Genomic DNA, 14,654 nt, shown 5'->3' with positions numbered 1-14,654 from the left:
TTATTTATTTAGTAAAAATAACAAAGCTATTGAATGTTGATATTCGATAGAAGTATGCACATTCCCCCATGAAATCGAGTGACGTGGGATGATCGATAACCTAGCCAAGAACTTTCCACCACCTGGTGGATGGTTCAAGAGCCCATGGCCCCACGTGGCCAAACCTCACAGACACCTCCTATCAGCCGCCACCTTTATAACCCACTCTCGGTGACATCATATCAGTGAATGTCACCATTTCCATCTTTTCTAGTTCTACAAACTCATGGGGGTTGCAGCATGTATCTCGGAACTTTACGATTCCTGTCACAGCATCCATCGTTCCAGGGAGAAACTCAAGAAACGAAACCAACTTCAGGTCACACTCTTCCCTCTTCTCATTAGAGTCGCTCCCCATAGAATCTTACTCCAATAAGATATTGTTTAATTGTGTTAACGTCAGACGGTGGAGATAAAGATCAAGATGGACTGTGAGGGATGCGAGAGGAGGGTTCGGAAGTCGGTGGAAGGGATGAAAGGGGTGAGTTCGGTGGATGTGGACCCAAAGAAAAGCAAGCTGACGGTGGTAGGGTACGTGGATCCAGGGAAGGTGTTGTATCGAGTCCGGCACCGGACAGGGAAAAAGGCGGAGATGTGGCCGTATGTGCCATATGACACGGTGGAACATCCTTACGTGCCGGGGGTTTATGACAAAAGGGCACCGGATGGGTACGTCAGGAACACGGCGGTGGTGGATCCGGAGATGTTGGATTTGGCTAGGGGGAGTTCACCTGAAATTAGGTATACGACGGCGTTTAGTGATGAAAACCCTACAGCTTGTGTAGTGATGTAGTTCACTTCATGATCAACGAGCAGTTGCTCACTGTAAATTTATAAAATAAACAAAAATCTATCATGTAATATATGGATGGTGTCTTGCTTTTTTTAGCTTAAATTCGTAGCATAACGAGCAATGTTTTGAAAATCGGGCCCGATCAACTAAGAGTTTGTTTTACCGGTTCAATTGGTTCAAATTGAACCCACCGACGCTATCATCTACAAATAAATGAAGATTTTTTTACCACATGTCTTCTCATTCATTTGAACACATGACGTTTTCTAAAAATTTTAAATTTTTTATTTTTCACTTATCATTTTATTGTATTTTTAATTTTATTAAATTAAAATTCTACATTTAATGTGTAAGGTAATATATATGTAAAGTATTTATTAAAAAAGTTTATATATGTAATGTATTCAATACATTAAAGTCTCATTAATTTTAATAATTCAAAGTTTTCTCATTTTTTTTTATAAATTCGAACTTTTCAAATTGTTAAAATTTTATATTTTTTTTTAATTAAACTCATATAATAAATGAATATCACACCTAGTTACATAATAAATAATTGAACATTATATAAAATTCAAAATTAAAATACCAAACATCCATATGTAATCAAACATCCATATGTAATCGTAAATATTACCTGTATTACATATGTAATATAAGATTACATGTATTAAATTAAATTAAAAAAGAATATTATATTACTGATGATGATGATGTTTGAATATTTATATATATTACCGATAATGATGTTTGAATATATAGTAAATTAGCTGATTTGGTTAAAATTACCCGTTTAGTCTCCAACTTTCTTTTTGCACTTAGATTGTCCATGTGGTTTGATTTTGTTGCGTTTTTCGTCCCTTACATACATAAACTAGGCGAATCCTCATGCGTTGCGCGCGGATATAATTATTTAATTAAAATAATAAAATTTTACAAATTGTGATTTAGTATTTTAGTATTTATAAATGCAAAAATCAATGTCAGTAGCAAAATAACACATAATTAACCTATTAGTTTTATTAGTTGTAATAAGTTTATATCATTGGTTATTTCTACTATTAATTGATGATTGTATAGACCGTTTCATGTTGTGTAAATTATATATCAAACGTATGTTGATTTCTATATATATCAAATAAAAAAATAGAATGAAAAAATAATAGAATAATATGGAAAATTACTACAACTTCTAACAATATAAAAACATTACAACATTTAGTATAACATTTACATTAAACAAAACTTATTAAGCACTTATACATCATTCAAAAAGAATATTTGGAAATCAACATACATTTGATATATCAAAACATTGTTATAAAAATATTACGTTGAAATAACCGTTGATGCACAAAACTCATTTTTTTCAACTCTTTTTAAATAACCATTGGAATAAAATGAATGGTTCAAGTAAAATAGTGATTTGAAATTGAAAGTTATAGTGATGATTGTAAAGTACTAAGACTAATTTTTAAAAAAAAAAACATGTTAAGAGTGAGTTATGGAGTGGAAAGTGTGACATGTAAAGTATATTTTTATCACTTATATTTTCTTATAAAAGTATTCATATTTTCTTTACTTTTACTTTAACTTTAAGGTGAAGAACGAATAAGAAAAAGGAAATTGATTAATGTAATAAGATATAATAGAGTACTTATTTTTATTACTATAAAAAACATTTAAAAAATGGATACATACATATAAATTTTGCGAAAACATAATGAATGTATTTTTATAACACATAAATAATCATTGGTTTTCAATAATAAATCCATATCATATTTAAAATCATTCGTTCTAATTAATCACTATCATTAACATTTTGGAATAATAAATGTAAACTCTTTTTTTTTTATCAAAATCAATTATCAAAAGTTTTATCGATGTTATTTCCACCATAATAAACGATAGAAACTAACATAATATATAACTAATAACATAAAATTCATGTTGAATAATGTTCTCTTGGACCGAAAAATAGATTGTCTTAACATAAAAGAGAAAGACAACATAAAAATACATACATATTAACAAAGTTAATTGCACTAACTGATAAATAGTTTAAAGATTGATTTATCAAAAGCTCATGACAAGTAATTATTAGTCTCACTTCATCATCTTATGATTATAAAAAAAATCCATAACACATCAAGTTAAAAAAATTGTCTCAAGTATACCTTTACACATATAACCAAATTTGAAGCTTGGTTAATCTATAATACTTTACATGTACCAAATTTGCATTTACTTGCATCTACATTTACAAAAGTTGCAATGTTTCTCTTACATCCATGGAACCAATCGTATAACTCTTCAAACTCCACCAATATAATCTATCATTTTGTGTTGACATATATGCAATATGCAAGCTACAATGTTCTTATATAGACTAAATATTTCATTTAACATATCAATTAAATAGCATGATTTGCAGAGTTTTTGAAGTTACAAATGACAACATTTCAATTAATCATAAATTAAATAATATAAGTTGAATGGTCTTGGGAGTTTCAAATGAATGAGGTTTTAGGAAAAATGTTTTGGGGGTTTCAAATGAATATGGTGCAAAAAAAATGCATCCTTTATAAGTATATACAGATTTAAGGACCAAACGTGTAATTTTAACCAAACCATAGGGACGAAAAACGCAATAAAATCAAACCACATGGACAATCTAAATGCAAAAAATAAAAAGTTAGGGACCAAACGTATAATTTTGACCAGTGACGATTTCAGCTTGAATATATGATTATATGTACTAAATTAAATTGAAAAAAAAGATAGACATCTGGGATTGTCAAGGTTAGAGGAAAGACAAAATTGCAAGAATGGTTCATGTGGTATGTCAAAACTAACAACTTTGGTCTAAAATGAGTTTGGCTCGCAAGGATGGTCCAATAGTTTCGTTTTGTTCGAGTTTAGTCCAAAAATTTGAAAACGTTTTATAGTAACGGATTTGTCCTTGGTATTTTTCCCTTTTCAATTTTTTTTATTACAAAAATCAAAAAAAGAAAAAAAAATCTCTCTCTCTCTCTCTCTCTCTCTCTCTCTAATACAATCTCGTTAGTATCTCATTAGAAAAGAAAAAAAAAACTTCCTCCTCCTTCTTCACTTACAATCAACAACACCCCCACTGATCCTCATAATTTTCGGCTACCACTGCTTATCGGCGTCGTTAATCCACCCTCTTCTCCATTGTCAGAAAAGAGCAACACCTCCCCTCGTTTTGCAACAGCCCAACCACCTCCCCTCGTTATGCACATACTGGGCCATGCCCGCTATTCTGGGCCTCGCCCCCTACCTCGGGTCTCGCCCGCTACAACGGCCCCGCCGCTCCAGGCCTCGCCTGGCTTCGAGCCCCGCTCGGATACAGATCTGTTTCACTTAGGCCTCGCCTGTTACTGGGCCTCTCCAGCTAACATATAATAGCATATAAAAATATCACAACACATAAGCCAAACATATACTAATGGATCCTACCCTAAGGCCTCGCCTATCTTGGGCCTCACCTTTGTCCTGCTACTGATGAGTCATGGAACCCCATCCACGCTCCTACTGATAGTGAGATACGGGCCCAGCCCGCACTCACTATTTCCCTAACTTGGGCCTCGCCCCTGATCTACAGCTAATGAGATGTGGAACACCATCTACACTCTGCTATCGGTGAGACACGGGACCTCGCCCACTCTCACCTCCCTACCAGGCACATACATGTATCACACAGACAACAAGTATAACTATCATATAACCCATTCCTTGGGCACCCGCCCGCTATCATTGGACCTCGTCTTGAATATCATACTAGCATACTATGCCTAGGGCTAACCCCCAAGTCTTCTACTCATAACTACATGGGCCGGCATTGTAGCCTTAGACCGATTCACACAAAGGGAAACTCACCTGCATTTGCTGAACTTGCTGATAACCCCTCTCACTGCCGCCCGGCAACTCTCTGAACTCCTGCTCCACTAGCTCACCGAGCTACCAATATCAATGCAACACTTAGTCTAACTGTCCCCCAAAAGTCAACTAAGTCAACTCTTGTCAAAGTCAAAGTCCTGGTCAAAGTCAACCTTCCAAGTCAACCCTACTCGTCGAGTCTGCCTACTGACTCGCCGAGTTCATATGCTCAGAGTCCTTCCATTCGCGACTCAACTCGCCGAGTCAGCCCCTCACTCGCCGAGTCTACCGATTTCCGAGTCCTGACCTGTCCAACTCACCGAATCCCCACTCAACTCACTGATCTGAGTCTTAACTCGAAGGGTTCGAGGTTTCGCGACTTGACTCACCGAGTCCATGAACAGACTCGACGGGTCCAAGGCAATCTTCAACAGATTTGCCGAGTTGTTCTTCCAACTTGCCGAGTTCCTGTCCAACTTCATCCAACTCGCCGAGTCCATCCATGTGAATCGCCGAGTCGCTCCAGTTCTTAATCCATTCAGTGGCTTTTCGAGCCATGCAGGGGCTCCAAATCATAGATCCATACTTCCAAAGCTCAATCCTTATGTAAAGTTGCAAACTTTACGTATAACTAAAGAGATCTAGGCCCAAAACACTCTAAACTCGGGTTTAAGACAAAGAGGCTTAACAACCAACCCAAAGACTGATGCTTTATGATTTTCTAGGCCATAATACACTTAGGTCTGAAGTAGCACCTTCAGATTTGGGCTCCAACTCGAAATGATTCAAGGACATGGCATAAAAGCCCCAATACTCATAACCAAGGTAGATCTAGATGCAAAGGAGTCCAAGTACTAGTTTATTACCTCCAAATGCTCTGAAATGTCTTCCCAATCCCGGATCTATAGCCCCTTCTCGCACCTCCAAGATCCTTCTTCCTTCTCCAAGACTTAATGCACTCTTCAAGGCAAGAATTTGCTCAAAAACGGATATGGTGGCTAGGGTTTGGTGTTCTGGGTTAGAGAGGCAGTAAAGGAACCCTAGGGAAGAGAATGAGACGTTTAAATAGGCTCCAAGTCCCGGATTTAGGGTTTTCCTTGTTCATACCAGACTCGCCGAGTCCCCTTAGCCGACTCGCCGATTCGGTCACTTACTTCTTGACCCGGATCCCGCTCGAACTCGCCGAGTTCCTCCTTGGACTCGACGAGTTGGCCCTTTAACTTAGGGTTTCCTTTCCTTTCTTGGTCTTCTCGATTTTGGGTGTTACAACTCTCCCCCACTTAAACTAGACTTCGTCCTCGAAGTTTCTTATGGCTAACCGCCTGCGATCTGCTTCCAATACTCTACTTCTTAATCCAACACCAGCTGCCTACCTTCGCTGGCCTTTTTCCCAGTCATTCCGACTAACATTAATCCTTGTGGACAAAAATCTCAGGTCAACCCTGACCCTGAACATTCTGGAAACACAACTTACTCAACCGACAATCCTTCTGGTACTCTCCGAGTACTGCAACTGAACACCGTGGGGATTCACCCCTTCTTTCCTTGTGCGTTTTTCTTGCCTTCCCAAGGCAATGTCCCATAACCAACTATTTCCTTTGCCACTTTGAAGGTCCTATCCATCACCAAATCCATTACTCCCGCTATCTCCAGTAAGGGTCATTACCGCCAGTGTCCACTGGGCATTTCTCTCTACTATAATTTGGTGTCGAGCACCCCGCGATCAACTAACTGAATTCCACCATAGACTGCCTACCAGCACTGCTACTGGCTGAAAATTTCTATTATTCCTTATCCACCTTCAAGATGAACCGAGACCACCCAGGTCCGTACCAATCTATCAATATCTGGATTACTGGCTCCCACCGGTCGCTAGCCCCAACACAACTCCTAGTCGCTCCCAACGACTTTTGAAGAAACTGCGACTACCTATAATTGCTCAATCTATTCTGCCATTCTGGCACTACAACCCTGGGATCCTCGATCCCCTATCTAGACGCTAAGGTCCTTGCCAGGTCCCACCTGTGCTACTAAAACTCACGGGCCTCGCCCGCGGGTCTCACCCGCCTCTACCCTTCTAGTCTCACTTGTCTAACCGCTCTCGCACGGGCCTCGCCCACGGGTCTCACCCAAACATACTACTGAGCAACCCTGCTCTCAGGTCTCACCTAAACTACTACTCTCATACGGGCCTCGCCCATGGGTCTCACCCAACTACATCCTAGAGCGGCCTCTCCCAAGATCTTACCTCTCAAGGGCTATACAGGCAAGCTCCCTACTATTCTCATCCACTACCCATTCCTGATCCCTATCTGATCACTACGAGATAAGGGCCTTGCCCCAACTCCGCTAACGAAGCTACTATGGAATGCTACGGCTTACCCGCAGTCTTACATCACTTTCCATCTCTGACTACTAGTGAATGCTATGGCTGCCCCGTAGTCTTATAACACCTTCTATCTCTGACTGCTGTTGGAGAAAGCTGCGGCTCTCCTGCCGCTCTACCATGCTCCTCATGATGCCTCTGCCACTGTCTACTAACACGAAAGCATCCCATGATATCTGTCCTCAAGATCTTCATTTCGACTCACTCGAGTCCTACAGGCGATCCTCCAAGATGAATTCCCAACCACGTACTAACCATCACCATTACACGCACTAACTGATAGGGAGTTTCTCAAACTCCAAACCCTGAACTCCTCGATCCATCAAACGTTGTAATACTTCTTTTCCTCCTCAGAGATCTCATACTCATTCTGGATCTGCATGCTCTTACCCTTGTACACTCGGAGGATTCTCGCCCACTTCAATCCTGCTTACTCCTCGCTGCTCAATTCTTGAAAAGAAATCCCAGTCCTTGCTACCATTCCATAATCAATCTGTTGAGGAATCCCAAGCTTACCATAGCTAGGGATCTAACCAGTCTATTTCTTAAACTATGCAGTTCCCAACTAGCAAGACATACCAAGTCCCTCCCAGGCATGCTACAGTTACTGCATCCTAAGGATCCTTCTCCAATAGAGCACATCCCCTAACTACCATTCAAATATCCAAGTTATGCAGATGGCATATAACTCAATCCCAAGCAATCCGCACAAAATTAAAATACTCATACCGATAATGATGCAGAACCATAACAATATAATCATGCATAAATAAAAGAACTGAAAACGGAAGTCGCATACCTGCAACGTCCGACGCTGCTCGGGTCTCCAAGGTAGTCATCTAAAAAGCCCTGCCTCCTACCGCAGGCGCCTCTGCACGGCCCTGACGGCCGTCTGTGATCCTCAAAGTTGCAGGGGCAGGTGCCATCACCCATCCTGCCGGAAGCAAATTGGGGCACTGGGCCTTCTTGTGGCCCCGCTGATTGAAGTGAAAACATATCAAGTCTGATCCCTGGGTGGTGGTAGCAATACAATCCCTGCTAAAATGACCAGTCCTGCCGCACTTGAAGCAGCCAGACTCACCACTGCTACCACTCTTGCACGCACCCCCGTGCGCCCTACCACACTTCCCGCACCGGATGCGGTCCTGATAATCCCTCGATCTCGAATCCGACCCCTTGGGCCTTTTGCCCGAACCCGTGACTGCTTGAACCTCATCCGGCTTCCTCTTCCAAATCTGCTCCAAATCAATCTCCCTCTCTCTCTAGCTCGTGCGATCATATCCTCCAACGTTTTGCAGCTGGACCTGCTCACAAACTGCCTAATGTCATCCCTCAACATCTCGTGATATCGGGTCTTCTTCATTTCCTCATCCGCGACATACTGCAGTACAAGAAGAGCCCTCTCCCTGAACTTATCGGTGATCTCCACCACAGTCTCAGTGGTCTGCGTCAAATCCTGAAACTCTCGTGCCAACTGTTGCACCTCAATAATCGACGAAAACTCCTTCCTGAACCTAGCCAAGAAATCGCTCCATGTCATCGCGTCCAATGCGGTATCATCCCCCAAAGCATGACCAATCTCCTCCCACCATTCCCTCTGATGAGATTTAAAAACAACCTTTAATCTATGAAGATCGATTAGATCTTGAACAAGTATGTAAATATAAAACTGTAAGAACGCAATAATAATAACAAGACAAGATTGAATCAAACGTGTCGAATGATTAAACAAAATCCTCAGAAGAGCTCGATTAAGAACTTCAACTGTAGAGGATAGGTAGGTTACAAGAACGATTAAAGAAACCTGTTGTGCTCTAGATCAATCGCTATTTCGTTAATCTCTAAATCGTTAACCTAATATGCATGCAAGCATTAACTTATATACAAAACATAAAAGGCTCACGGTTGGACAGGCCCAAACTGGAGTATAAACAAAACATCTAAACTATCGAGCCCAAAAGACGCAATCTTCAAAATAATCTTCAGCCCAACAATCTCCCCCTTTGCGTCAATTTGGAGCGAGACCTTCACTTTTTACTTGGGCCAGCAGCTGAAGCAGGTACCTTCTTCTTCACGGTGTTAAAAAGACATTTGGTGATGGAGAGAATGGTCTGTCTAAACCGGATGTACCAATTGATCATGTCGTTGAAGTACTTGATGTCATCAGCCGAGTTCTCTTTACACCGTTTGATAATTGATAACACATGCTCTAAACAAGCTGTGGTGTAAAGGTGTTTGTCAGCTAAAGCGAAGAGACATTTCTGTCCTTCCGCTCTAGTGAACATAACCGAGTTGCGTCTCGGGTCGATCTTGCCCATTTGCATTTGGTTGAGATCACTGGCCGATCCCACAGGAGCAATCTTCGGTTTCTTCTTGAAGACTGTGGCGACCTCCTGATCCATTAGGGCAACCTCCATGATGTAGCATGCTAACATCCTTTTGACATGGTCTATAATGGGACCATATTCGGCTTCATCAGTCAAAAGGATATTATACAGTACAATCCAATCATGAGGATTTAGATTCGGTAAATCCGCCAGGGAGATAAGATGAGCAGTTCTTGCAGATCCTCGAATGAGCTTGAACTTGACGTTTGTGAATCTCCCCACGGCATAAGGTTTCAGCACCCGAACGTTCACAATCTTCTGGGCGCTCCAGGTAAGGTATTGAGGACGAGCAGCCGCCAGATAGAAGTCAATGAGCTCCCTGTCAAGCTCATCGTTCGGATGTGGGACTTCAAAGATGTTAGAGAAGGCGTGGAAGATGAACGCCTTTCGAGTCAGCGGCATATCAAACTACGAATCGACAGTGTTGTTGCAGTCGAATGATATAACCGGCTCGAGCCATAATATGCTGGGAGTTTCTATGGCCTCTTTTATCATACGTTCCCTGGTCCAGGCAGGGAAGAGAGTCTTTCGGCTCTCAAGGAGATCGTGGGCTTCCTTTTTCTTGCGTTCGGCTTCTTCAGCCTCTCGCGCCACACGACTGGCATCATCGTCAGCATTGCGACTGTTCTTTCGTTTCAACATGTCAGCAATGGTCTCCTTGTCTTCATCTTCATCTTCATCTTCTTCCTCAGCTATGTTTTTGCCCTTGTTCTTCACACCCGAACCCGAAGCATGACCAGTCGGAGGTGGTTCGGTTGTGTGAGTAGCTTTGGAGGAAGGAGGTGGTTTCGATCCGGGCTGCTCATCTCCCCCTTGTTTCGAAATGGACACGAAACTCGGTAGGCCTTCGATTTTGCTGAGAAGGTCCATGGCCGGAGAGAGTTTTTCAGCGAGGGTACGCCTCATCGAATGGTTTAAAATGGGATCGTGTGCTTCCAGGATGTTGGATAATGCTACGTGGACATCCGAAACACACGTTTTGATCACCTCCCTTTCGGATCAAAGAGCTTCCAATTGTTGTTGGGAGTTGGAAAGTTGCGTGCTTTTGACCTTGAGGGCGGTTGTTTTGCTCGCTAGGACGTCCATCAAAGAATTCTCAGCTGCAAGATCCTCTTGTAGCTTAGCTAGGCGGGCATCGATGGAGGCACGAAGTGCCGAGTTGTTGTCGCTTATATTTTGGCGTAGGGTAGCGAACGAAGTCAACTCCGTTGAGACGAACTTGGCCAATTGCTGAACAATCGGTTCCAGAGTTGTCTTGGTGACGTCGGCGCTTTCCTGCAAGGACTTCAGCAGGATGGAAGCGTCGGAGAATAGTTTATCGACTTTTTCGGTCGCTGCCTCACAGGCTCTGGTGGAGGCATCAATCGCAGCAGTTGCTGAGGCCACCGAATCATGTTGAGTCCTGGAGAAGGCGTCAACAATTTTCTGAAGGGCAGCTTCAGAAAGAGAGGACTGCTGGTTGGAAGAGGAAGCGAGAAGTAGATCAACCTTCTCGTGAAGCTCTTTGAGATGCCTCTTTGTCACTGGAGCATCATCCTCCTCATCACTCTGAACTTGAAACAGACTATAGTAGACCGAATCAAAGTTCATGTGTTCACCACCAAGGTAAGGGTTGTCTCCATCCGAGGCATTTTCTGGAGATGGAGGGGGTGGTGAAGCTGGGGGTGTTGTGGTTGGGGTATTTTGAGGTTGATTATGGGGTGGGGTAGTTTCGGGTGGTGGTTGAGTTTGGGTTTCGGTTTGTGGTGTTTCGGTTACGGGAGGGGTTTCGGTAACTGGTGGTGTTTTGGTTGTAGTGGTGAAAATGGGTGGTGGTATAGGGAAAGATGTTGGTGGAATAGTGGTAGTGGGGATTATGGTCGGAATGGAAGTAGGAATGGTTGGAGGTGGGGAAGGAACTGGGGAATTATGAAGTTCCATCTCTGGGGTTGGGGACCGAGGTGGTGTGTTGCCTCGTTGAGGAGATTTGTCTCCTTGAGAGCCGTCAGAATCCGAACTCTCACCCTCAGAGTCACTAGAAGAAGAGGGAATTACAAGCTTTCGCTTCTGTTGAGTCTTCCTCCTCTTCGGCTGTGGGGACTGTGCAGCCTTCGGTTGTTTCCTCTTTTTGGGAGAAGGTCCCTTTGGAGCTTTGGACGCTTGCTTCCCTTTTTCAGCCTTTTTGCCCCTGTTGGTCGGTTTGTCTGCATCATGGATAGACCTGAGCATATCCGGTGTCAGTTCCCTAGGACCAGTTGGCCTAAACTCCTTGATCGTCCGAATCAATCTGATGTCAGATGGCACGCCGCCATACATTGTCTCCGGGATGGAGCCAATGAAAGAAAATTTCGATGCATCTGAGACGATGATCTTCTTGGTATGGAACGTACCAACAGAAGACATCGATGCACCGTCAGCAGTGGGAACGTCAAATTTATCCATGGCCCATCTTGTAATCAGAATCCAGAACCGTGCCAACGACACCTCAAAGTGTCGGGATGATGAAGAGAGGCTCTGGATGAGCTGTTGCCATAGGACCAACCCATAGTCCAGTTTAATCCCGTTGTAGACCCCGTACATTATTGACAGGAAGAGACGACTTGCACCGTCGGATCCTGAGCTCCTTTCCGACAAGCCCTTGAACAGGACTGTAAATAGGCCATTCCACTGTGGCGGCAGGCAAGACTTTTTAAACTTGGCGACAGAGGTGAGAACCTCTTTGTATCCCATGTTGTAAAACATGTTATATAGATAACCAACCGGAATCGTCTCCGGGTTTATTCTTGAAGGGTCAACAGCAAACCCCAGCATGGTGCAGAACCGTTGGCGTGAAACGGAGGTCTTGTGTTCTACAAGCTCGAAAAACACCCGGTCGACGGCCTTGTCGTAGTAAGCAGTCGCGTAGACCTGCGATAGGGCCACCATAGGAACATACTCGATCCTGGAGAGAGCGGTGGCTAGTTGAGAGTACTTGAGGCACTCGATTATCGGCGACATGTAGGAGTCATACGCCAGTGGGTTAAGATCAATAACCAGACATTGTTGAGGGCGGATGGGGAGGATCTGTGAAGTAGCATGAACGGAAGAGGATTCAGCCATTTTTGCAGGTATGAAGAAGATGATGAACAGGAAACTGTTTGCGAGTATTTGCTCTTTGGAAATTTTGGAGGCAATAAAGAGGTAAAAGGTGGTGTAGACGGCTTTTTATAGTGGGTAATAGGAGAGAGAAAAATCGTTTCAAATCTCTTATGGAAATACGAAACGGGTTCTTGAGTGACAGATAGATGACAGTTGGGGCGTGCGATGATCACGTAGGAGAGAGAGTGTCAGTTTCCTAGGATCACGCCGCCCAACAAGTGTCGTTTCAGAGAGAAAATCGTTTCCATTTTCACACGCGCCTTTTGAGCCAGAGTGATGACGCTTGGATTTCGCACACGCGTCCACAAGTGTCAGTAAAAGCACGGCCGTTTCAAATTCACACGCGCCTCCTTTTTACCGTCGTTTGAATTTCAATCCTTTTATCTCCTGCCGAGTCAGCAACCTTTCGTATTATCCCTTTTAAACGGCATTTTTGAATTAATGACCCACGTGGATTGTTTTTGACCACAGCTCCATAATGAACCACCAAGTAATAAGACAGCCTGTAAATAATTAGTAACGGAATTTTGGAAAATCAAGGATTTTCGTGCAAAGAGTGTAAAAGAAAAAGAAATAAAGCAACTCTTTTAAGGATATTCTGTGATGTCAATAATGACACAAAACTGATGATCCCGGGCACGAATCTCTTCCTTCAAGGTCAAGAGAGACCTCAAAGTGTTAGTGTGGAATCCCGTTGAATTACGATCAAACACTTATTAATAAATGTTGAAAGCCTTCTTTTAATTAGGCTAATTAAGGGTGGCTTTGCTTTGATTCATCAATTCTATTCTTGATATAAGAAAGAAAGTGAACAAAGTACTTGTGAGACCGGTGTAGCCTGTTGAACAAGTAGGTAGGAATTTATTTTGTATAGGCTTGGATTAATATAAAATCTCAAATAAATATTTAAAATTGGATCCCTTGGGAAGAAATGTTATGGTGTGTAACAATTTCATAGGAATCACGCAAAAGAAAATTTGAGATTTCATGAAGGTACATTCGTCAATTCTTTGGTGAAAACTTGAGCAAATTAATTGTTCACCGTCAATTCATTAGGTGTTGAATTTAGGGTTTCACTCAGCTCGTAGTGACACGAAACTAAGATCATAAACACAGATGTTGTGTAACCATAAACCTCAGTGGTAATTTCTGAGAGTCTCAAGGGTTACGTTGATGAAACGAATGTAGTGGAGAAGAATTATGGAGATGGTGTAAGAAGATATAGTACCTCTGCTGCGAAAATAAGGACCAAGCAGGAAGCTCTTAACTCATGTGAGAAAAGAGTGAGGTAGCTCACGATTAGAATAAATGTGTTAGCCTTATTGGGAAGACAAGGTTTGTGTATACCAGGTCATGAAGGCTTTTATTCAAAATCTTATGAGGCTTGGGACACATACAACAGCATGCTTCTAGGGACACTTAAGTAATTCATCAAATATATCCCCATAAACAAACGAACACACAAGAAAAAAAAGAAAAAAAATATTTTTGGAGTTTTTGAGAAAAAAAATAAATAAATAAATAAATAAATAAGAAGAAAAAAAATAAGATTTGAAAAAAAAACTTTGGAAAGAATATGAAAAACCGAACCCGAACGTTCGGTTGGTTTCGGTTGGGAAAAAGTTGAAAAACCGAACCCGAGCGTTCGGTTGGTTTCGGTTCTAGAAAATTTTGAAAAACCGAACCCGAACCCGAACCTTCGGTTGGTTTCGGTTTTAGGAAAATTTTGAAAAACCGAACCCGAACCTTCGGTTGGTTTCGGTTCAACAGAATTTTGAAAAACCGAACCCGAACCTTTGGTAGGTTTCGGTTTTGGAAAATTTTGAGAAACCAAGGAGTTTAGACATGCAATTTGAAAAAAAAAAAACTTTATACACAAAGAAAAACAACTTTGTACAAGAAATATACAACAGAGAAAAACTACCTTTGAAGTAATGAGCGAGTCAGATGGATGAACCGAACCCGAACGTTCGGTTGGTTTCGCTTCTTACGTTTGAGGTTGAGAGGTAGTGTGAGGTACTGACTCTGA

At 42.0% G+C, this 14,654-nt stretch overlaps 1 protein-coding gene across 1 annotated transcript; it reads left to right on the top strand.

Annotated features, from left to right (window-relative positions):
* Positions 1-200: 200 nt before the first annotated feature.
* Positions 201-934, top strand: LOC111917014 (heavy metal-associated isoprenylated plant protein 26). Its single transcript, XM_023912661.3, has 2 exons — positions 201-358; positions 443-934. Exons 1-2 carry the CDS (start codon positions 266-268, stop codon positions 830-832), a joined length of 483 nt encoding a protein of 160 aa, XP_023768429.1. The 5' UTR covers positions 201-265; the 3' UTR covers positions 833-934.
* Positions 935-14,654: the final 13,720 nt, after the last annotated feature.

Source organism: Lactuca sativa, chromosome 4 (assembly GCF_002870075.4).
Source record: "Lactuca sativa cultivar Salinas chromosome 4, Lsat_Salinas_v11, whole genome shotgun sequence".
Taxonomy (NCBI): Eukaryota; Viridiplantae; Streptophyta; class Magnoliopsida; order Asterales; family Asteraceae; genus Lactuca; species Lactuca sativa.
Note: the sequence above shows the minus strand (reverse complement) of the source record. Positions and strands in the feature narration are given on the sequence as shown.

Coding starts and splice junctions, on each gene's coding strand:
- LOC111917014 (XM_023912661.3), top strand. CDS start 266: ATGGGGGTTGCAGCATGTATCTCGGAACTTTACGATTCCTGTCACAGC. Junction 359..442: donor AGAAACGAAACCAACTTCAG/GTCACACTCTTC, acceptor TGTTAACGTCAG/ACGGTGGAGATAAAGATCAA.